General features: G+C 38.2%; 1 protein-coding gene across 8 annotated transcripts in view; it reads right to left on the bottom strand.

Moving 5' to 3' along the window:
* Nucleotides 1-772: 772 nt before the first annotated feature.
* Nucleotides 773-25,237, bottom strand: part of PXYLP1 (2-phosphoxylose phosphatase 1) — a 92,605-nt gene continuing 68,140 nt past the window's right edge. For 7 of the 8 annotated variants that reach the window (XM_071751838.1, XM_071751837.1, XM_071751840.1 and 4 more), the window contains 4 exons: nucleotides 15,036-15,197; nucleotides 13,981-14,107; nucleotides 4,985-5,124; nucleotides 773-3,088 (listed from right to left, as the gene is read on the bottom strand). In XM_071751838.1, coding sequence (XP_071607939.1) covers nucleotides 2,157-3,088; nucleotides 4,985-5,124; nucleotides 13,981-14,107; nucleotides 15,036-15,197 — 1,361 coding nt within the window. In that variant the 3' untranslated portion in view covers nucleotides 773-2,156. Of the gene's footprint in view, nucleotides 3,089-4,984; nucleotides 5,125-13,980; nucleotides 14,108-15,035; nucleotides 15,198-18,644; nucleotides 18,664-25,237 lie in introns of those variants that run through there. The other variant, XM_071751841.1, reaches the window with a different exon arrangement.

The following is a 25,237-nucleotide window of genomic DNA, read 5'->3' on the forward strand; positions in this document are numbered from 1 at the left end:
GCGCTGGGGCAGAGGGCGAAGCCTCGCAGCCCAGCGGCTCTGGGGCTGCCTGAGGCTGACAGGAACGCTGCAGGGTGGAAGGACGGGAGAGGCCAAGCGCACGCTGCAGTTGCAAGGTCCAGAAGCAGCATTTTGTCCAGCACCCACACATTGAGCAAGGAAGAGAGCTACTAAGCCAAGCAGCAGCAAATCCGCTGAATTGTAAGAGTGAGCCCATGAGGACAGCAGCACCGGGCTGGCGGTGCCCCAGCGGGTGGAGATGCAGGACCGGAGCCCAAAACTGCTGCAGATCGTCAAAAGTCCTAAGACAGAGGACTTGGGCATTTCCAACGGCATGGAAAACTGCCCTGTCAAAAAGCTATCAAGAACAGTGCCTCAAAACCCCAACAAATAACACTCTGAAGAACTATAGCTGCCTTTTCTACACAGCACAACAGCTTTTCGGAGCATGTGGTTGTTAGGCAGGACAAATGGGCCGGTTCATATCATTTGTACAAAATAAGCTCAGCTTTCAGGACCTCTCTTCCTGCAGCACACAAACATGTATGCCTGACAGAGCTCTTCTCTTAGAAAGGAAACGTTTCCAGAAGTTACACATCCTAATGTGGTACAATATCTTCAAACTTTCTATCACGCTTCAGATTTCATAAAGTGTTTACCTCCTCCTTCTCAGACTGGATATGAAGAGAAGTCACTAATGTAACAAGCAGCTTGATACATACTTGCCTTGTTATGGCAAACAGCTAAACATAACACACAACACTCAAATATACAAAGTCTCAAAAATTTTATTTAAAGAAACATGTTTAAATGCAGCATTGAAAACAGAGTGGAATGCCAATAGTCAGTTACATTTTCTTTGATAAACTAGCACCACTGAGTCACGAGTCACAGACGAATTATTTCTAGAGGTGTAAAAACCCTCCACCATTATAAAATTTCTATGAGTTCTATTAAAAACTGGTTCTCAATTTGCTATTCCTAAAGAGATGAAAGCAGTTTGCAGCACAACTTCTCAAATCTACTTGTTCAAGTTACCCATAAAAGACAGTTTCTAAGTCTAAATATCCTGATCAAGGGGAAAAAGTGTCTAAAAGTCAGCTTCACAAGTCTTTACAAACCAAACAAGTAAGAAAGATCTACTGTGATATAAATATACAGAGTACAATATGTACAAGTCTGATCTTACAAAATAAGAGCTTCCTAATCCATAAAAATACTAACTACAAAATTTTCTTAGTGTTCAATCAAGCTGTCTCAAACAGTCACTATATCAAATTCCTAAAACACTGATGTGTTACATAGCACAGCAGCTTGAACATGTTCACAATGGGAAAGAGCCCAACAGTTCACCATAAAACTGATTTCTAATCCTAATTTCCCACTCAGTTTTAGTGGTAATGTTAGTGTTTGCTATCTATTTTAATGTCACAAGTTTTTTTTACCTATTTCTAGAGTGTATTTGAACTATTCAAAGTGCTGAAAGTGCGATCAGAGCGTTGTACCCATTTTCTAAGTACACCATTCTCTGACACTGGCAACAATAGCCAAGTATTTATAGGTCCTTGAGGTCGAAAAGGCACAGGCTCGTTTGTACATGCTCAGGTAAGTATGCACAGATACACACATGCACATTGCTTTAAAGACCTGCCCCTAAACATTAAAAGGCTGCTTTTAGCAGGAAGCTTCAATAATTCCTTACAAATGTTTTAATGCAGATGCCTAGAATTGTTGTGCCAGATCTTGATATAAATTGCTCAAAATTATAGTAAGACAGTGGTGGGGGGGAAAAAAAAAAAAAAAAAAAAAAAAAAAAGAATGGTATCCAAGTATTGCTCTGGAATACAGAGAAATAAAGTCTACATTCTCTCACTCTGTATTAAGCTATGTCCAGGTGACAGTAGCCCATGTGATTTATTCTGCTGCAGTTAACACAGCATATGTGAGCATACACATATACATAACACACCCTCAGTATTTGTTCTTCTATTGGAGACCATCTGCAGTCTGAATGAAAATAAAATTATTTTAAGAATGTTTCACCCAATGTATTTTTGTACTTATACATACAAGAAATAAAAACTGAACTGTGCCTCAATGAGAATACAGACTTGCACTGATATGCCAGTTAACAGCTTCTTTCTCACCCTCCTGCCCTACAGTGCTCTTCTGCGACATGCATCATGGTAACCAGTGCTGTTAAAAACTAAGAACATATCCCTCTTGACAAAGTTGACAAATTTTTCCAGTGGACACATTGGCTTGCTGGAACGCTTATAATAATCCTTGCAGAAAGAAGTCTGGAAGGTGACATCGGTGCCATCGTAAAGGATGCGGACAAAGTGTTCTTTGGGTTTCTTGCCATCCTGCCACAGCTCAAAAACTAATCTGGCAGCAAATCTAGGGAATCTGGCTTCTGTAATGCCCAAGGCACTAATAACAGGTGACAAGGTGACATCGTGTGCAGAGTAAAGAACAAATAATTCTTCTTTCTTGCCTTCCGCAATACGCTGCAGCCGGTTAACAGTCTGGTTGAGGAGAGGGTGAGTAGCCAATAGTGCATACAAGAAATAAAGTTTCTTTTCCTGTCTTTCTCTCTCATCCTCCAACTGGTGTCTTTTGATTACTTTGAAGTGTTCCATACTCATGCAGCCAGTTTTGGTACAGGGAAAGCTGACATTGTGGCAAAAATAGCACAAGAGAGAATCTATTGGGTTGGAAGCTCTCAGTTGCCTGGTAGGAATACCTACAATCTTTGCCATATCCACATATATTTTCTCCAAATCAATATTTTTCACCCGTAAACTGTACTGTCTGCGCTGTTCCTCTTCTAGGTAGTGGTTCCGCATGGGACAGTCACAGCTTCCAGAGCAAAAAATGGTGCTCCACTGATGCCTCATGTTAATTTTCTTCCAGTCAAAATCTGGCAAAAAAGTGTAGAGCAGGGCCAGGGCACTCTGCAGGGTTCGGCTCTTTCCTGTTGTTTCCAAGTAGAGCTGTTTTGCTGTCCAGTTACTCAGAAGCAGTTTATGTTTGTTTATATATATTTCTCGTAAAAGTTGTCCGTTTTGCAAGTGTTGTACAACCCCTGAAAGAGAATTTTTAAAGAAGTTACAACACACTATAAGAACAACCTAATTTGGGGAGAAAACATACATGTAGCAGTCTAACTGATAAATAAGCAACTAGGTTAAAAGGTTATGAACTTCAAAGTTGTATTTCACCTATGCATTATTGTTAGGAAAACTGCATGAAATCAGACACCTGCTGTACTTCAGAATCTCTCAGACTCTAGGACCTAAACTGAGATATAGATATGGAAAGCTGGTTTCATAGAATTTGTTTAAAACCTTACTGGTTTAATATTTTTTCTTTGGACTAGAGACACAGACAGAAGGGCTCAAACATGACTAATAAAAGCGAGATGGTTATGAAGAGACTGCACCTGAGTCACTTTTTCAGATGGGCAGCTGAGTACTAACTCCCAAAATCTTCAACACACTTTTCACTCTCACCAGTCAGTCTCCAGACACACTGACTACCCAGATCCACTGTCATACTCTCTTTCAGACTTTTATATTTAAGATAAAAAGAGCAATGCAGTTAAAAGCAAGGTGTGGCAATAAAATTGAACAGATCAATGTTAAAATTTGAAAAGACACAGGAGAACAGAAAAGTACTATCAATGTGAATTCTCAAATTAAATTAATTAATATTGAAGAGAAAAATTCACATGTGAGTAACCCTTTTCACAGTCACATTTCTATCAGGTATGCAACAGTTTTTCCATGTGTTTGTGGGAAAGCACTTCTGTATTTTAGTTTCTGATACACTGATATAAACAGATGCAGAAAAGTCATCCCAGCAAACAAAGACAGGGACTTTCAGTCCTGCTGGCTATTCTGGGTGGAGAACACAAACAATTCCAAGAGCTGTGCAATCTGTGAAAATCTGTTTCTTACAAATTGGAAACTTGTTTCTATACTATTGTCTTCTTACCTTTTGTTCCCTTCATATTTTCTATCACTTGCTGACAGCAGATCCAGATCTTTTCCAAAAGGCCCCTTTATTACTGCTCTGGTCCAGCATTGCCTTTGTTTCTCTTTCCAGTCTCAAGTCCTTTGTCTCTTTCTACTATTTCCGACAACCCCACAGCTCCAGCTCTCCACATCCCTCCTCCTACATACTCAAGTCCCCGACTGCAACGCTTCCAGTTACCTCTTAGCATCCCTACTTTTTTGTACAGGTAAACTAAACAACATGTTCACTACTAGAGTTCAGCAGTCTTTTTCTCAGTGGTAAAATTGATGAAATCTCAAAATTCTGGTTTTTAAAATTTGTTTGGAATACAGTTGCTGATACTTCCACCTTTTCTCCCAGTAATTAGGCTAAGCAGAACTGACAGATGAAATAATAAAATAAGCTTCATTTCCCTGTGCTGTAAATACACATAAACAAACATGCCAGAAAGCACACTGTTGGAACTTCATTACAAAACCTGGGGTTTTCTGTTTCTCTAACACAAGCACCAAGTGTGTCTGTTATACCCGAACCTCTTGCAGGGGACACAGCAGTTAAATCACAGGCATTAACTGGCAACTAAGTGATTGCAAAAACTGAATTACAAACCTAAGAAAACAGATCTGCCCCAAGAGGGACTGAGCAATGCCATTTTTTGCTGGGGTGACAATTTTGTGGTGTGGAGCAATATCAAGGGAAAGGTGCTCTGCCCTGTTACAAATAAATAGATTACAGGTGCAATCCAACTGCAACAAAATTGGCAAGTATGGTTTCTAGAACTGTCACCACTTTTATGGTAGAGACTCTAATGCTTTATTCATATCCCAGCCTAGTCTGTGACTAACATTACAAGCTTCCCATAAAAAAGCAGTTATTTCAAACTAAATTAAAATAGAAGATCCCTTTCACAGTTGGGTGTGTTTAAAAGAGCAGAGGAAAAGGCAGAGGTGGCCTGGACACTTACCTGTCTGTGTCAGCTCTCCCATTTCACACAAGGAATGACTGGGGTAGCGGGGCAGGCTGCTCAGGGAACCATCCATTTGTGCTGCAGACCCTTTGGACATATGCTTCATGAAAGCTTCAAGTTGAGGATGAGAAGGCTTCCTAGAGAGATAAACCAAATGTGAAAATTTCCAAAAGCATATGGGAAAAAAGCTCGAGAGAATAAAGTATTTTAAGTACGTCAGCCCAGAAATGTCACAGTGTGGGGTTATTTCCCACTGAGACAACATCTGCTCTTACTCAAGACTTCTGCAAGTATGCAAAAGCAATCTATTACCAAAAACCTGCAGGGAAAACCATGTCTTATCATGTTAAAATTATGATGCCTTTCAATAAGCAATTCGGGAAGGATTTTTAGTTGTGTTTCTTGTTTATTTGTTTGGTTTGGTGAGGATTTTGAAATTTTTTTTAATTCACAGCAATATTAGTGACTGTGTTAAAAAAAAAAAAACAAAAACCCAAACAAACAAAAAACATTCTCTCCAGTTTCTAAAGTACCACTGCACTTTAATACCACAGCCAAAGGCAATGAAAATCTAAAGGGGTTCAAATAACCAGTATTCTAAGTAGTTGAAGGAATAGTCTTGAAGAAATTCGAGTTTTCTAATGTACAGTGCTACCTATAACATCAAACTTTATTTCTAATTACTCCAGGCTTAAAATTAAATAGCGTGTATAATGTCAATTAAGTGGTACCCAGAAAACAGTATCCAGTGGCCCTATTAAAATTACAAGTCAATGTTTTGGGTATTGTGCTATTACTTGGGAAGAAAAAGCTCAACACTGCTGGACACTTAAAACACTTAGGACACCTCCCCCACAATGCAAGTACTGAATGCAACTGGAAAAGAGCTAAAAAGTCTTGGTTAACTCACTGAAACAGAATTCAAGTCAGTTTAAGAATGCTTAGATCTCCTGAAATATCCTGCAGATTTCAAATACACTTGTGTTTGTACAGTACACTTGTGTTTGTACTCTTGTATTGCTGAAAATTACATACACAAAAAATCTACAATGTAATCAAAAGAGATTTAAACCTTAAAAAAAAAAATAAAAAATAAATCACAGTTCTACAACAGAAGTACATCACATAAATAGAGACTTGTTTGTTAAATTTCAGCTTTCAACCAATGTCAAGCAGTCACCTCTCTACTTGTACAAAATCAGGAACTGTCAATGCAGCCCTGGCCTAGTTGGTTCTCATTTTAATAGTACTTAGCCTGAACACACTATAAAGATACATGTAGATAATCTATATATAAATAATATCGATTTGTTCTGAGAACTTCTACAGAAAAGTGAGTTTTGTGTTTCTTGTTCGATTATGCCTTGCTAGAAAAGAAACTGGCTTGGTACAAAAACCTCAGGTCTGAAAAAGACTTGCAGGAACCACAAGAGGGTGCAATAACACTACTGAAGTGTGAATAAGTGTCTGGAATCCAAGGACAAAGACAGTCACAGTATTAATGGAAGAGCCAACTGAGAAACTCTTCAATGAGGATGCATCGAGCAGAGCTCACAAGCATTTACACACTCAGTAACACACACTGTGACGCTGCCAACAGAAAGGCTGTTCATTGTCACAGCATTTTATGAAACTTGTGTTTTCCAGTATTTAATTTACCCTCAGGAGAAAAAAAAAAATTGTAAGGAAAATGTTACCATGAATTATGGTACAACAGCTAGAAAGGGACAAAAAGGAAAAAAAAACAAAAGAAAAAGGTAAAATGAGAGAAACATGCCAATATATATTTTTTTCATTTTTACTTCTAATTTAAAGGAAAACCAGCGACTCAACAACATCTTAAATGCACGGCTTTTTCTGTATGTTTTAACAGTAACACTGCAAATGAAGTTTAATATTTGAGTAGAGATTTTGTTCCTGTTCTGTTCCAAAGCACTGGAGGCTTCCTGTCATTAGACAGTGACACACACGTTAGAGAGCTTAATCCAGCTCCAGATGTGCCATTTACAAACAGAACTTTTTGTGCATTTTGCTATTTTCACAGCTCAGCAGGACAACCTAAAAATGGAAGAATTAAGTTGAGAAAATTAAATTAAGCCCATTAGCAAATAGCTTTTTAAGCTTATTACAGACATAGCAGGCTGAACTGGTGATTTTCTAAACTTTTCCCTAAACCCTGTTTACTGACTTAACAAGATTTGCAAATACATGTGCAAGAAAACTAGAACTGTATTATCAGTTCTGCTTCTTTTGCTGCTTTGCTTATAAAAATCCAAATCCTAATGGAATCAAACCTGAACTGTCACCAATCACTTGTGAGAAGGAAGAAAGAAAAGAAGCACTTGTCCGTACTTTGCAAAAAGATTTCCCTAAATAATGGCAGGCAAGAAAAACTAATATCCATGACAAAATCATAGAACATATGATAGTTGATAAAATTATAGTCCAGTGTATTAATATAGCTTTTAATTTACATACTAGATGCAAGTCTTAACTTCAGATTACTTTTTTTTTTTTTTTTAAGTAAGATTAAGTTAAGAACATGCTCACAGAAGTGGAGTTTGAAATATAAGTTAGACATATTTCTGAATATAAATTTCAAGCTTACTACTTGTAAAATGTATTACAAGTAAAAAAAAAAAAAAAAAGAAAAAAAGGATAGAAATAAGAACTATTCTGCCTGAAGGGAACAGACATCTCAGCCTACAGTATGTTTCTATCCTGAATGTAATGCTCATGTAACCACATTCTGAACATACCAGCAGTTCTCCTGATTAACTCTACACAACTGAGCAAACAAAACAGTGTTTTCCTCAACAGCAAAATTTACAGCAGCACTCAGGCTATGAGCTAACAAATGATTCCCCCTCCCCACCCCCAGATTTCTCTTTTATTTAGAATATGAATCTTTCTGTTGAATTGGCCAATTTGCAGATGCCGCAGGAGATGGAGTATCCAGGCAACACAGCTGAGACTGCTGGGGCTCTTTGAGCAGGAAGAACAGAAAATTACTCAGTTTTATACTTGAAAAGGCTGAAATATCTTTAAAATTTTATTTCCATAAAAGCAACCAGAAAATAAAATGGCCTAAAGAGACATCCTTCCTTAATTTTCTGGACATTATCAGGATAAGGTAGCACACTTGGGAAACGTATTAATATAATAAATATTTCAAATTCTGCCAGAACATGTAGTGGCTTTTCAAATAACACTATTACTAATAGCCATACTTTTTCCTAATCTTTTTTTCCCATTTTTCATGTTTATTGATTTGCCTTTTAATGACCTTTCTCCATATAAAATAAATTTTATTTGCAACAAAAAATAAGGATCCTTCTTTTCCCTTAAATAATGAATTCAGTGCCTTTTTGTTATTTACAAAATAAACACTGAGTTAATAGACCCCTGATTTAACAGTCTTGTTTTCATGCACTGCCATTAAAATGGACCAGCACTTAAATCCCTACTCACCATTAAAACACCTTCTTTGTAAAGGTCTTAAAAAAGCTTTAACACCAAAAGTGTCATCTCTCTATTGCCACACTGCAACCAGTGCACAAGGACAGAAATCATACTGTGCAACTATTTGAATACACCTGTATTTCCACCAGCAATTGAGCTGACTTTCTTCAATAACAATTTCTCTTTTTGTTGAGAATTTTACACATAATAATGTAGAGATTTGGGTTTTTGTTGATATTTTGTTGTGTTGAGTTTTGTTTTTTTTTAAAAGGAAAAATCAGACACTAAAACTTGCTGGTTGTTTTGAAGTAGCACAGCAAAGTGAGGATACCAGAATGAGCATATGCACATGACACCCTAAAAAATCTGATTGGCTTAGCTGCAATAGCACAAAATACTATGTCAGAAACACGGATGAAAATGCATTTATTGCATGTGAATTCAAGATTTCAAGACCAGTGTTTGGGAAATGCTAAGGGAGGCAGTTGAGCTTTCTGCCCTAGGATAAAGAGATGGTCAGACTGCATGCATGCACATAAAGCTCTTGGGGTAAGAGGTTAGCTCCTTGAACTAATTGCTTTTGTTTTTAAAAAAAGATATAATAATAAAAATATGGACTCATCACATTCTTCTAAGAAGACAGGCTGAAAGAGTTGGGGTTGTTCAGCCTGGAGAAGACTCCAGAGAGACCTTAGAGAACATTCCAGGACCTGAAGGAGGCCTACAAGAAAGCTGGGGAGGGACCTTTTACAAGGGCATGACTGAGAGGACAAAGGGGGGGATTTAATCTGAAAGAAGGTAGATTTAGATTAGATATTAGGAAGGAATTCTTTAGTGTGAGGGTGGTGAGACACAGGAGCAGGTTTTCCAGGGAAGTGGGAACATTTCGAACCACCTACATATAGGAGAACACATATCTATAAAAATTGCAAAGCTAATATTTAAGAAACAGAAGTGGAAAGAACAAGACTAGATGCAACTACAGTTTGTTAGATAATTTACATGGGCATGAAAATTCAAGAATAGCATAAATAATGTATTCATCACCACGATTTAAGATGCTACAGACAAAAAATTATGTTGGTCCAGGTTATGATTAAAAGAGAAACTGTGATAGAAGAAACCTTTTCATTGTTGAGATCAATTACTAACAGACAGTTATTTAAAAGCTAAAATTGAACAGTTAATCAAATAGAAAAGTACCAGCAGATTACAGGTGTTTTGTGGAATTAAGGGGGTGAACTTGTCACTCATTTGCTGCTGCACAGCGCTGCCCTCTCACAGTGCTCTCTATACCCTGGAGCTCTGCAAGGGATCTACATTGCTTCAGGAAAGAATGTGGAGTAGTGGACATTGTACAAATGAGATAGTCTTGGTTTTTTTACTTCACAAGCAGCATTTCTCTATGCAAATATCACTTCTCTTAGTAAATGCAAAAGCCAAAAGAAACAAACTTCTGGCCAGAGGCTGTACAACCCTCAGTGTGTCACTTGGTGAGTAAATGTGCCCATGCCAGGCACACCAAAAGCTTCTGACATGAGTGTTACCCTTCTGTATTAGTATCCCACCAGAGTCTGTCTGCTAACAGTACTATAAGCAAGTCCTTTTACTCTACTTAAAATGCATAAAATTATTTTATTACTTCAAACAACAATAACACGTGTTTTCTGCAAAGTTCCAGTAGACACACAAAAAAGTGTTAGATCCAAGGCTATGCTGTTTCCATTTTAAAGGGCCAGTAATTGAAAAGAGCCACTAAAAGCAACAATAGATCATTGTAGTATACAAGAGAGACCCTTAAGACAGCATTAGTACCTTTGGGGCTTATTTATTCAGAATCATCTTACAGCTTTTACATTTTTATAACAAACTCTATAGTGATCCAGTCTAGTTCACTGCTCCTCTAAGTCTACAGAGAGTCAGAAGAGACCATTCTCGGACCTCTCTCCAAGTCAAATCCACAACTCCTTTAGCTCATACTATAATACTTGCTTCTCCCACACTTTTCTCTCTCATTTTCCTGGCTGTTTCAAGACATGTACATGTAGAACCTAAAATTCAAATATTTGCTGCTAAGCTTCTTATGATTACCATCAACACCTCTCAAAGTGCCTTAAGTCATTTGCCAATCAGCCCAGCATACTATCAAACTGCAGCAGGCTTCTGAGATCATTTTAGCATCTTCCAAGAAGCATTTCTTCTCTATCTTGCATACAAACTCTGTGATGGAACACTGCACTATTATTTTTTTTCACTTTCAACACTAAAAATGTAAGACACAAAAAGAGAAAAAGAAGTGTGGGGTTCATTTATTCCCCCCCATAAGCAAACACTACAATGAAAGGATTTTTGTAATATCATTCAATTAATTTTCTTAAAGGAAAAAGGCATGTATTATTCAGTTCCCTTTGGAAATTTGTATCCAGAACAATGAAAATAATCATGGTGGTGATGATTATAGTTATAATAGTAATAATAATTGGAGTTTTATATGGAAGAAATGTCCAAAGCATTTAATCTATTTGCTTATATTCATTCCACATTTACATGTCACAATCCATAATTCACAAAACTGAAGTGTGACCTCTAGGCTATTTTGCATAACCATTAGAAGTCCATGGGGCTGTAGCATAATCTGCTTAATTAATGAATTCCATCAGCTGAATGCCAAGTCAAATAAAGGACAGACTGAATATGAGCAGCATACTTATCTGAAGCTGAAGTCCAGAGAGCTTAAACAAGCCAGACTTAGAACCAGACACAACTTAATTATACAACATCAGGAACCCTTCAGTTCAAAGGTAGCAATAATATACCTTGTAATACTCTCAATGTAAATGCATTCACAATCAAGCACCAAATTTACATCACAAAGGAACATAAGCCTGACAGCCCAATGCAGCAAACAGCTTCCTGATGTTAAAGTAGTAAATGTTACATTCAAAACAATGGCAAAACCAGTAACAATTTTACTGAATTTATTCAGAAAGGCCAACTTTAACACATCTGGACAGAACAGTACAGAGCCAACTCCTTTCATCTTCCTTATGCCCTTTCAAAGTCAGCCAGAAGATTCTATTTTACATGAACTCTGCTCTCAAGGAGATGGTCTTTTTGGTTCTCTATTCAGTTGTGCTGGCTGGGAGTGGTAATGGATGTATCACCTACACACTGATGCTCTAATGCTTCATAAATCATTCACACCAAGGGCACCTATACTGCTGGCCTCCTTGCCTCCTGTCACTCTGCTCTCCTACCAGCTTGACTTGGTCATGCTCTTGACAGTGTGAAAAGCTCCACTATTTGCTTGCCTTTTATGGCTTGTTTTTTGTGACCCTAGGGCGTTCCTGCTGTTTTCTGAGGCAGAAATAGCTATAAAAGCTTCTCTGACAAATATAAAACTAGACAAATACAAAGACAAGACCTTCTCATGTAGCACAGTAATGCTGAGAAATATGCTACTCATCCAGCATTGTCATTTGCAGTTAACATCTTGGCAATAAAGTTCTCTACACAGACATTCTAATACGACAGACACGGAGCAAGATCTGAAGATCACAGCCCTTAAAGACTCCAAAAGGAATTTGGATCCTATTTATTTATTTCATGTTTCATTTTGAAAATAATGTCACCCCTTAAAGGCAGGTCATTAAAAATATTATCATAGCTATTAGCAAATGAGTCATTTTTCATCTTGTTAGAGAAATCAATTGTCTGCTCAACTCCATGGCAGAGATATCTGGAGTTCAGCCTCCTGTCTGCAATCTCAGGGCTGAACATCTCATGTCAGAATTGGCTTGTGGGGGGCATGAGGCACTGCTGGGGTTGGACACCTCTCAAAGAATTCAGTCTTCTCTTGAAGTATATAAAATCAATGAATGGCACTTCTTGGCAAAACAAGCTTTTTGGTGGAAATTGAATTATGAACAAAAAAGCAACCAACATAATAGCAAAGTAGTTTGTTTTTTCTTTTCTTCTTTTAAAAAAATCTGCTCTACATAGAAAGTCCCAGACCATGACCACTTATAAAACTCATGCAGTATAGAAAAAAAAAAATTAGCTATATTGAGTTGGGTTCAAAGACAGACGTTCTAAAAGTGACGTCTTCTTTCAAAAATAAGCGTATGATTTTCCCAACTTCTGATTTTAACACTTGTGCCAAGGAGCTATGAAAAATACATACACACACATTTAGTACCCCTAAGTCAGAAAGACACTTTCAGCATGTCATTAGCACTTTCAGCCACTTCTGAATAATCCTGCACCAGAAAAGCAACAATATAATCTCTTAGAAGACAAAGGCAATTCCACGCTATTCTGGAAGATATTGGTGGTGTATCTACACTGCCTTGTACACCAGTAGTTCAGGAAACCAACTCTGCCTCTTTTCCTGAGTCAGGTATTTTGTGCAAATGCACAAAATAGATTCAGCCCCAGCCACTGAAATCCCCACACCTAACATTGCTGAGTGGGCACCAACATAAAGCTGTAGATTTGCCCAGAGGTTTTGCTAACACACCTGCTGGTTTTCTTGATATTTTTCCTTGAACTGCAAATACTCAGTAGGTTCACTAGCAAGTCCTCTGCTAGAAAAAAAAATAATAATTCCACAAACCCTATACTTAAAAGGAGAAAAAACACATGTAACCAAGCAAGCTAGGAGTAAGGATTGGTAATTTACATCATCACTGATTATTTCTACTATTTATTAAACATTTCATCTTTAGTAAACTCTAAACAAGAAAGACAGGTTCTTCCACAAGGAAGAGAAGCAATCCAGACTGCATCTACAGTTCAGACTGGATGAGGCACGAAGGCAAACATTAGCAAGCTACAAGGACATGACATTAGACAGAAGCACACTATCCCCTAACAGAAAGGTAAATGTTATCTTAATAGCAGTCAGACACAAATAACTTAGGTGTGGCAGTTCTATACAGTGAGTGGTAACTACAGGAAAAGGGTGGTTTCCAAGTAACAAACAGTGTGCTTTCTGCTTCACTTTATTTTGATAGTTAAATTTAAAACACCCACCCCCTTTTGTAGCAAAGTACTTTGATATCAATTATTAATGATAACCTGTATTTCTGAAAAATAACAGGAAAAAATACTACAGAAAACAAATATTTGTTTTCCTATGGCAGTGACCAACTGAGACCTTCCTTGTTTTCACACAAAAGGAAGCATATGCTTAGCTGACATGGAAGAGACACTGCACTTAAATTTTAAAAATGTGTAGAAGCTTATCTAAGAGCAACGGTAACATACATATCACTGAAATAGCTTTTGCTTTTTACAGAAATACCAATAATTTCTTTTGGTCTGAACTCGTAGCAAGTAATAGTTCCTGTCTCAAAGGAAATATTGTACACCACTGATACAGGGCTTTTTTTTTTTTTTTCCAGTCCACCACAATACCCAAACATCAGAAGTCACAATGTACATCAAGCTGAAGAAATTGTTGCCTGAAAAGAAACAAAAAAATCATCAAGTAAAACACACTTAGTAATGATAAAAGCCCAAAATTTTACCTGCTTGGCAGCAACATGCAGTCAATGTCAGGTCTCTTTGTCTTGGGAATGGCATAGAGTGGATACCTATCACCATGTCGAATCAACACTTGAACTGACACTAGCTTAAAATAATGAGGTGCATGACCTAAAACAAAGTGGGAAAGGGGGGGAAACAAAGAACAAAGATAAGTAAACACTGCTTAAATCTCTTCCCTCTGGACTTCTTCCTCAAGAAGATCAAGATCAAAAAAATCAGATGTAATTTTCTTGATAGCTTTGAAGTTGCAATTCAAGAAAACCCCCATAAGGAATGATACATTACTGTCCCAAGAAACATTTCACTTTAAATTGCAAGATGGAATACCAGGGTGCTTAGCACATTCTCCATCATACAGCTCTAGTCCAAGAAGTCCAAAAAACATACAGGACATTCCTAAAGCATTCATATCCACCTGCATTATAAGGCTACCTGACTCTTATTATGCCTCTCTTCCAGACCCCTACCATAGTGCCACATTTTGCAGCATGCATAATTTGGAACTTCTTGATATTGTAGTTCAAAATTTATTTTATACACATTAGTGGTATATGCTGATGAGGGACTTAATTCAGACTAACTTGCTGCTGCAGCTACTGGGAGGTGAAGAATGGAAATGTGTCTTCTACCTGACTATGTCTACAGGTTTGGAGTTCCAAAATTAACTAATTCTGGTTGGGTGTTGGTGTTTTTTCAGAATTCCAGGTCAGTTGTATTTAAGGTGTTAATAGAATTTGCAATGCATCTCACTTGCTCTAAGCATTATAGTTGAAATATTTAATATCTAAATCTCCCACTCCCTTCTGTCTTAGGCAGCCAGTTGACTATTGGCTGGAAGCAGGACCAATTCCAGATACCAAGTCAAGAGAAGATCCAAAGGGAAGAAAAGAACAACATATTTTCAATGATTTAACATAATCCAGCAACCAGCTGGCCTTTGCTGCACTTTTTCCAAGCACCAAAAAGCTGACAATTTCCAAAGTCACTGTCACTGTCTCCAATCACAACCAAGCTGTCACTTCATTCCCAAGCTTACCTTCCATGCTGCGTTCAGCAATGGTGGGAATGTTGCAGTAGACCCGGGCTTCATACAGAGGATCTATTGCAGGAGGCTCAGTCAGCAAATCAGGCATTATTCTCTTTCGGCTTTTAGGATTCAAACCATCTTCCCTGATGGGATTTACTGGGATTAAATGCACTGAAAGGTACAAAACATACAGCATATACTTTTAGGAGGGTTTAAGGGCATATTGGATTATTATTTCCTTTGGTGTGCTTTGTTTTTTAAAAAAGGAGTAGTCAGGCCCAAAAACTATGGTTTCCATGAAAAGATGCCACTCTACAGTTTGGACCTTTGTTGTGAAATTTTCATGATTTGCATAGTCAAGAAAACAAACCCAGAGAGCTCTTTAGCAAAAACCAATGCTTGGCTGGGAAACAGATCTGGATGTAGAGCAACTTTGCCTTTTGCACACTTCTTGAAGCTGCTTCTTCTGCCATTGTCTCACGAAGCTCTACAAGCATGAATAGTAAGAAAAGGGCCACAACAGGCCCAGCTGCCTCTTATAAATTTAACTTAAAATTTATATTGAAGTATACCAGCAAGAGACACAGCAGTTATGCTAGGGGTACTACAAACCACTGGGAAAACAAAGTAGTCAACATTGGAGGGGCTGCATTGTCCATCATTTTCCTCACTAATCCCCATCCTTTTGCATGGCTACTTTGCCAACCTTAGTTTGAGTTATCTAAAAGAAATGGACACAAAATGTATTTGTTGAAATCTAACAGGCTACCACAAAAAAATGTTAAATAGAAAGAAATTAAGTTAACAGTTACACAGAGCAGGGTAATTATCAGAAACACCACCAGTAAGTCTTCCAACAAACAGAAGCCTGCTGAAGTTCATCTGAACTTAAGGCCAGAGTTGTATTGTCAATGTCTCTTTACCTTGTCTTGATCTGAAAGCACCAGTTAATTTATGAGCCTTACATGATAATTTGTAACAAGGAATAATCACTTTTCTTTTTTTTCCCTATTAATATTTTCTACTATTTAAACAGGAGCAGAATGAGAGGTGAAAATGTGGAGGAAAAGTTGTATCCTTATCCCTAATATTCTTCTGTAGTGAAAAGATAAAAAGAACAAAAGACAAACAAAAAAGCTGAAGAACAAAAAGCAGAATTTACTAATTCTTCTGGGTGAGTTCCTCAGTTGCATATTAAGTCACAGTCAATTAGACTCACATTCTCATTTTACACAAAAATTTGTTCTGCATTGAAGAGTTGTATGGACAAAGAAAAATGAACAAATTGAACAAATTCATGAAGACTTTAAGAACACATAGCCATTAATATCATGTAGACTCTTCATCCTCACACTGCAATACATTAAATATTATTATGTGGCTTCTTTTTGGCAGCCAAAACCAAAATTCAAGCATTTTCTGTACCCTTGCTGGTGCTGTTCACATGGCCCATACCCCCAAAGTGCAGTGACTTTAAACCTTTCCTTAAGCTGTTTCAGATTTTGTATATGACTGCCCACAGGGCTGTGCTTGGGGAGAGCATTAAACTGTAATTTTGACTTTAGCCACACAAACTGCAGAGCTCAGCTGCCATCCCAGCAGCTATTTATGAGATTCATTTTTTTAGCTCCTTCCATGCCAAGACTCACATTTTTGTGAGACATTACAAACCATTAACCAAGAAATAAGCAGTGACACAGAGCCCTGGCAATGTCTATCAGAGGCTGATGACTCCAGTTTGAAGGAAGCTTACAGCAATTTTGTATTTGGGATCCAAATCGCAAGCCCAAGAATGTGTTGTACCAGCTGTGGGGCTGCAAATATGCAGCAGGTTAGGAGCAACAGCACTCAGCTTTCTGTAACAATTTTCTCTAGAGCAACCCAGCACATCACTACTGCTTCCTTAATGTCACAAAAAAAAGCAGAGCTGCCCTAAGTAGCCAGTCAGGGGGGGTAACTCAATGTAGCTTTGACTCACAGGCGTTTCAGAAGACAGGAGCAACCACAACCCAATAGCAACAGCTATTAATTCTAGTGCTGACATTTGGAACCTGCTTTTTTTTATTTTGTCCATTTATTTTTTAAATACAAAACAACTGAACAGATCACTTTTTTGCCCTTAGTTTATTGACTACAGCAATCAATAGCTGAATGCATCATCTTATTTAGATCAAGTGCCTACAATTCATGGGGCCCATACATTCTGTTTGCAGAAAGCAAGTCTCATTTCTAATCACATTACTCAAATAAATACTTAAATTTAAGAATAAGGAAAAGTACAGAGGCTTAAAGAAAAGCATTTGCTCTGTTTAAAACATTAAAAATTAAACCTAACAATAAAAATAGCACCTAGGATTATAAGGTTACATGTTTGGAATTAAAAAGCCACTGGCAGAACACCCTTAAAGAAGACTCTTAAGTCATCATAGCATTTATGGGTGCAACATAACATTATTTTGTGGACTGGAAATGGACTCTGAGGTTAGGAATAGCAATAGTTTATGTGATTAGGTTTTTTTAATTACATTAAAAAGTTGTTATTCTAAATGTTGCCATTAGCCACACTTACTGTTTACTCAGTAAATGCTGGCAAATATTGTCTTTACTGTATAGTGAAGAAGTTTGGCTTATACCAGGAAAGATGGGACACAGCATTTCCTAAGCCACTACTACCCTGTCCACAACCAAGTATCTCATACAGAGACCGGGCTCAAGAACCTTCTGATTTTGAAACCACCTGGGGCATGACCAAGCTTGTCTGGATTTCTGAGTATATTTGAGCACTTGATCTAGTGAAAAATGCCCCTGCCCATGGCAGAGGAATAGGTCTAGATAATTCTTGAAAGGCCCCTTCCAACACAAACCATTCTATGATTCAACATAAATTATTCAATCTGGTTTTAAGCTTAGCAAGGAAAATTATCAAGAGGGTCAAAAAAGCTCCAGTCACCTAAATAAGCACCATCACAATAAGTGGTATTTACTTTTAGCACACTTGAAATAATACATATTGGGGGAAAAATAATAAAATCAACCTGGCTACTTATGCAAGTACCTGGGTCTTCTATTTAACTATGTTAAATCAAAAAAAAAAAAAAAAAAAAAAAATTAAAAAATTTTAAAATCTGATGTGGACACCAGCCTAGGCAATCCACTGGGAATTTCCACCAAATGCATAGACTAGCACATTTCAAGTGTTCCAGCAGCAGGAAAAAACGAGACCAAAGGGAGATGAATTCCAGTTGGAAAGCTGCCTCTGTTTGCTCAGCCTTGTCAGCACAGTGAGACTGAGGAGCCCACCCAGCAAGACTGGTCCTGCTCTCTTGGTAAAGCTCCTCCCAAGCTGTAACAACCCTGTGCTTTGGGATAAGGTCCTCAAGGAACCCAGCCCCTCAACCCATTCTGCCTGGTCCTAGCAGTCACAGAGCTATTTCCCATACAGACAGCAAAATCTGTTGTCTCTCAGTTGTTTCCCCCTGGAGATTGTTCATGTCTCATGCATTTCTCAGGGGTTTCTCCTTTCCCCCTCCCTTTTCATCTCAAGGACTCCTGCTTGATGCTCCCTCGCTATCTACATTTTTCCCGCTTCTGAGCTACCCAGGTTTTTCCATACCTCACCCTCTCCAGCTCCCTACTGCACAGAAGGCTCAATTTATTGCTCCATTTTGGTAGCCCTTATCCCACACAGAGCAGATATTTAAAGCTCTTTCAAGAGCAGACTTTCTGTTTCCAGGTTGTTCCCTTACTCAAAGTCCTCCTCTGCAGTGTCAAGCACATCTTTGTTCCCATCTGGGCTTTCTGCTCCATATGTAACCAGCAAACCTACAAGTAATGTTGGACAGACACAGCTCAGAGGAGGAAAGGAAAAAGAATAAAAAACCAAAAATAAGAGGTAGTTCAAATTCATGTTTTCGAACTATTCTTTCAGCTGTAAATCATTGTAAGATTAGAATTCTATCATGTAGTTTTGACGTGACTTTATAGCTTGGCATTATTTTATATGACTTACCTGGTCAGAACACAGTAACATGCACTTGTCCAAAACAGAAATCTGCTAGGGTGTGTATAGACATACTAACATCTTGGATTTCTTTTTGAACACGGTCTTTGTGTAGCTGTGCTTTTCACAGCTGATGCTTTACTCTGGCAGCAAGGCAACAATGTAAACCAGAAAAGCGACACGATTTTGTATGTGCATTTCCCACAGCCAGAGAAGTTAATACGAGATATCTGAAGCATATTTGGTAATAACTGGTAATTTGTCAACATGGAAACTCTAAAGCATTCATTGTTATAGTATTATAGAGGTCGTTTGAGAGGAAAAAAAAAAAAAATATATATATATATATTTTATTTCCTAATATTCATAAACTTATTTTTACCACTGTGAAACATTAATTTTGAAAAGGTTCTGTCTAGAAAAAGAAGTAGAAGTTTTACAGAAATTATAAGATGAAAAAGATCTCAATACAATTCTGCTTGGTCTCTCACCAACTGAAAACTGCTTGGAACACAAAGAAAAACTAAACCCGTGAACTGGCATCAGACAAAAGTATGACCTGATAGAACACTTAAGCAACAAATGCTGCCATGTGAGAGACAGAAAGTGACTGGTCGCATAGTACAAGAGCCAAATACTGCTGTAGAACCACTCCAAGAATTCTGTCAGCTCCAAATTGAGATAGGATTTTTAGTGAACAAAGTGAAAGAGGAGAAATATAAACTCTGATAGTAGATTCAATTAAACAAAAAGCCTCCAGTTACTTTTACTTTAAATCAAGCTCCGTATCCTACAGAATCAAAAGACAAAATTTTCAAATAAACAGTTTGACTAAGAAATGGCTTTATGAACAAAACCAATGGCATCTGAAATATTATGGCATGGTTTTGTTACCAGTGTACATTACATATGACCTATTTAAAGAGCAAGAAGCTAATTCATCTGAATTAGCCCACCCCAATTCCTAAATGCCACAAAATCTGCCAAAAAGGAGAAGTAGATAAGCTGTTTCTGAGCAGAGACAATCATTCAGAAGTGTTTGCAGTATAACTGTGACAATCACTACATAGCAACAAACCCCTTATGGAAGACTGTCAAGTTTATCAAATCAGCTCTAGCGCTCAGAAGCCCAAGCAGGGAGCCAGCCTGCTAAGAATTAGGGCTACAAAGCTGACATAAATTTGACAGAATTCAGAACAGCAGAAAAACAAACACAAAGCAAAGTGCAGTTCATGTAGAAGAAACACAAAATTAAACATTAAATCACTCCATTACCAGTTTCTCTCCCTCTTGTAGTCCTTGTTCCAGCTAGAAAAACAAAAGGTACCACTACTGTTTACAAAGAAGAAAAAGATTAATCCATGAAAGAAAACCCTCCATATTTACCTAAAACCAGAAAGATAGGCAACAAAACCATTTTCCGTTTCAGTTTTCCCTTGTAGCTCCAACAAGTCTGAGAAGCAGCAGCACAAGTAGCCATGTTAGTCTTGATTTTCTGACTAAACAGAAACCTGAAGTTTTCATCTTTTATAACACAGAAGGTTCTTTCAGCTCCATGTAAACAGTTTGAAAGAGTCACATGGAAATGAAGCCACACAGCAGACAGAAAAAAAATAAAAAATTAAAAAAAGAAAAAATTCAAACCACTGTAGGTAACCTCATGTGAATGTGTAAAGAAAAGGTGCATGTCAGAGAACACAGAAAGTTATTTATCCCTCTTGCACCTTCCCCCCCCTCCACACATTTGCTGCTTCTAGCAGGGCACTAACAAGGCTGCCAAGCACAGAGAACACTCAGGCTTCTGAAACTCTGATGATGAACTTGATTTCTCTTCTAGTTCCACTCTGAAAAACAGGGAAGGCTAGAGAAGGAGAAGCAGAATGAAGAATAACCAGAAAGAGACAGCAATGCTTCAAAACCAACAGAGATGGAGGAAAACCAATCTGGAATAAGTAGCTACAGCGGATGTGGCTGAAGAGGCTGCCAGCTGCCTGGGAGAGGGGCAGGCAGGGCAGGAGCTGCAGGAGTGGCCTGGGCTGGAGCCCTGGCTCCCTTAAGCCTGAGGGGCACATCCCCAGGATCACTTTAGAGCTCTGCTTGGGATTACAGACCCCTATCTGGACATCCATGAAGTTCAAAGATGCCTGTGTGACACACAATCTACTTGTCTCATTTTATTCTTTCCTACAGCTTAAATAAAGGCTTTAGAAGGCTTCAGGGTAAGACCTCTACTACCAGTGAGGGCATTCATCCATAATGCACAATGCCAGAATAATTCATGTGCTGTATGGGAAATGTGAGTAATCACACAAACAAAAAGGCTCATTAGCCTCACACTAATGAACCTATTAAGTACTATTCAGAAAAATAAGAATTAAATTCTTTAAAATGGCTTCCTGCCTGTGAAAATAAGCTGCTAAGCTTCAGGTTTTATATTACCATAAAATATAAATGGAGCTACCAAACTTCTACATGTTTGTCATAAATTTTCACTTTTCAATTTAAGGATGAGCAGCTTAATCAAACAAAACAAACAAGCAAACAAAAAACTCAAGCAGTTTTTTAAATCAAACACTTGCCTTACAGAACCTGATGACAAATTTTATATTTCTATAAAATCCGTCCACACTGAAATTAAGAAGCAGTCCTCACTATCTCTTCAAGTCTCTGTGTCTTAACCATCCACATCTGACCCTGCACCTCTTTCACCACATCCTCGCTTTCCCTAGCTTTGATCCTTCCATTTTCCCCATGCTGTGTCTTCTGCCTGTTCAGGAGCAAGAGAAGCAGGAGGCCCCTGCAGCACAGGGATGCTCTCCAAAGACATCTCCCTCTACAACTGCTGCAGGCTCCAAGCTTCAAAGGTTTTATTCCCCCAGTGCTGCCAACTCCACTGAGCACCACTCCAAAGAAACAAAAAGTGAAGGTGGGTGCAGGGAAGGTGGGTAACAGAAAGAACAGCTGGGAGCTGGAGAACACACACCTAAATTTAACCTGTAGTAGGAACAACAAAGAGCTTAGCCTAGCAATAGTACCTACATCCACAGTAGTAGCCTAGCAATAGTACACACATCCACAGCTTTCAGAGTGCAGCTGTAGCTGGGCAGCAGAGGTAAGCACTTCCCTTGATAGACACAAACCCAAGCAAACCAGAGGTCTGAAAATGGGGAATACAAAGTACAGCTTCATCACCCTCACTACAGAAGCAAGCAGGAATTTCCATCCTCATGATGCCCACTGAGCAGTCAAATGGGAGCAAACAGAGAACAGAGACTACAATTCCCTTCCACTGAGATCCCAGAATTTGCAAACATTCACCACTAGTGGCAAGCTTCAGACCAAGGAGTGCCCAGACACACTAACACTTATTTGAAATATATTCAGTTTCTGGATTGTTGCTGCTGTTCTTCCTTCTGTAAGAGATCACAGTAATTTAGAAAATTTAAGAAGCACATCGACTTTCAGCACAATCCTATTGTCAGCACCCTGTGCTTCAAGTTCTAAGACAGACTTGAAAAATATTCATTCTAAGTATTTATAAGTGTAGTAACCAAGCAGCAGACATCGTTGAACAAACATCCTTTTCAAGACAGTGCTTCTAATCAAAAGTACTGAAAAATGCTTGCTATGGCAGCCTTGAATACATGCTCTTCATTTTGCAGAACCACAGATTTCTGCAAGAGCCTTCATTACAGCATATTTTGACATCAGAAGTGAAAGCCCACTAACATACTTCTATTGATTCTTTCAGGTAAACATAGACATCACTCTTCCTACAGCAAAAATATCAATTGCTTCTGAAGACAACAAGGAATGCTACAGCACAGTTGTGGAGCAGAGCATTGTATTTTGACTTCTTATATATAAACATTAACCTGTCAAGAGAAATGGATTAAATTCACAAAACTGTTCGGGTTTTGTTTTGGTTTTTTTTCCCATTTTGATGCACTGATCCTTGTAGGGTAAATGTCTGCATTACTTGGGTTAATATTAGAAAAGCACTGCTTTTAAAATTCTGCTCTTTAGTGCTATGTCTGCGTTTCCTCATGTTCCTTAAACTACAACTCCTCTTTCGAAGTGATGACACACAAATGATACTATTATTTCCTTTCCAGATTATTTCTTGTGATTTAGTAAAGAGGTGCATTTCCCTTTCCTTTTTCTCTTGCAGGCCCAGTCCTCAGAGTCTGAAGCACCAGTGCCCTGGGTGCCCTCTCTCTACCTTGAGAACTCAGATAAACTGATAAATAACTGATAAATCTTCAGCCCCCATCATGGTGGGAGCAGGGCAGGCAATATCAGAAACCAGCCTTCTCCAACTGGAAAAATCTCATGGGAAATTTGAATTAAGGTTTATCATAGGCAGATACTTGGTTTTCACAGCTAAATAGAGAACTTTATCATCACCTCAACTGTTCTTCAGCAAAAAAGCATTGGGTAGCCCCCACTGAGGGTTTGGATGCTTGGCTACCTGTTATGCACACTGCATGACACCTTTTTTACAGCTTCCATAAATTAGTATTACATTTTGTCTACAAGAGGAGAAGTGTCACACAAATTAAGGGACACAGGTCATGACAGCCCCCAAGAGTTCACAATGACCAAGCCACAAGCAGCACTCAGTCACTGTCCCCACTTGGGCAAAGTTTTGGAAGGACACCCCCAGCTTGCAGGATGCTGTGTTGCCCACTGGGGTGAGCACATTGTTTCTGTGCTAATATTACTCAGTCTCAGCATTAAGTTATCATTATCAAGTTGACTGCTAGAAAACATCAGCCCCAGCCACATGTGCTGTCAATAAATATTTAAAAGTCTTTCAAAGACTGTCAGACATCGCCAGAGGAGACATTGCAGCAGACAACACAACTGACAGGTATGGCAACTTTCTGTTATCCAGCTCACAGTGAAAAGAAAATGAACACACTTTGGGTTTGCTTGTTATGTTTTCTCTCATCTGCTTTGTAACCTGAGGAAAATAATTTGTTCAAGGCTGAGATGTACTTATCCACTTGAAGTAAGACATTTAAAGAAATGCTAATGTTTTCTGTTTTCCATTATTTTTTTCCAGTTCCTTACGCTTTGATTTTATTTTTTTTTCTTTTTGGCTATAACTTCTTGGTACTACAGGGCACTTTTCCCCATAGAAATCTCAGCAACTTTTAATTATTTAACTAATAAAAATGCTGCTTTTCTGTATCAAGCGTCAGAAAAATAAGTTTTCAGAAGCATCCTGTTTATCACTGACAGAAAATGAAAACTGACAGTTTACTGACAGAATAGAAACTCAGAAGAGCTAGGAGGCTGCAGATGTATCTCAGCTAATTTGGTGAAAGTCAGATCTGATTGAGAGGGAGTGAGCATGAGCTCTAACATATTTTGGTTGGATAGATTTTTTTTTTTTAATGTGAGTGCTTTTCAGAAAACCTTGTTTATAGTAGGCAATAAGAAGAAAAAAACTCTAAGGCACTGTGGCGTCCTGCCATGCACAAATACAAAATAAACTAAATTTCAGTTGAACAAAATGGAGCTCTACAGATAAGCCCCAGTACAAGCTGTCACAATACAACCCCTTCCTTCTCCCCAAACAATCAGAACTGCAGCTGCAACTTGTAAGTGCATCTTAACTTTACTAATTGATATTGACATAATTTTACTGCATGAAATGCAACCAAAGCTTATTCTTGAGTCCAACACCAGCTGACTTCTCAGCCTTCTTGGTTTTCAAGATCCCTAAAATTTTCCATTGGAGATGCAAATCTCCATATGGAGAATTGAGAACTATGTAAATTGGCTGCTTTTCTCAGCAGAGACTTGGTCAGAAATAGCCAGGTCCCCTACTCCTTTCCAGGTGTGGGTCCTGATGATAATGAGTTATTCCTTACCAGACTTGAGGGAAAAGACCAGATTGCCTTGTCTGGGTACTCATGTTCAAAAATAAATAGAACTACACATGACCACCATGCACAGTAGCCCTCCCAGATGTAAACAACTCACACCAAGCTTTGAGAACAAGTTTCTTATTTCCAGCAGCTTTAGCTGCATGGTTTGCTGATTTTTTATTGGGTCCCAATCTGACTTACAGAAGGAAAAGTATGTTATGAAAATCTTTTTTGAACCAGGAATTGACATGGCAGGCCTTGTCACGTTGCCTTTGAGACCCGATTTAATCAGACACATTAAATTACACAATGGGTGCTTGCGTTTATTGAAT

This window comes from Heliangelus exortis, chromosome 9 (genome assembly GCF_036169615.1).
Source record: "Heliangelus exortis chromosome 9, bHelExo1.hap1, whole genome shotgun sequence".
NCBI classification, from domain to species: Eukaryota; Metazoa; Chordata; class Aves; order Apodiformes; family Trochilidae; genus Heliangelus; species Heliangelus exortis.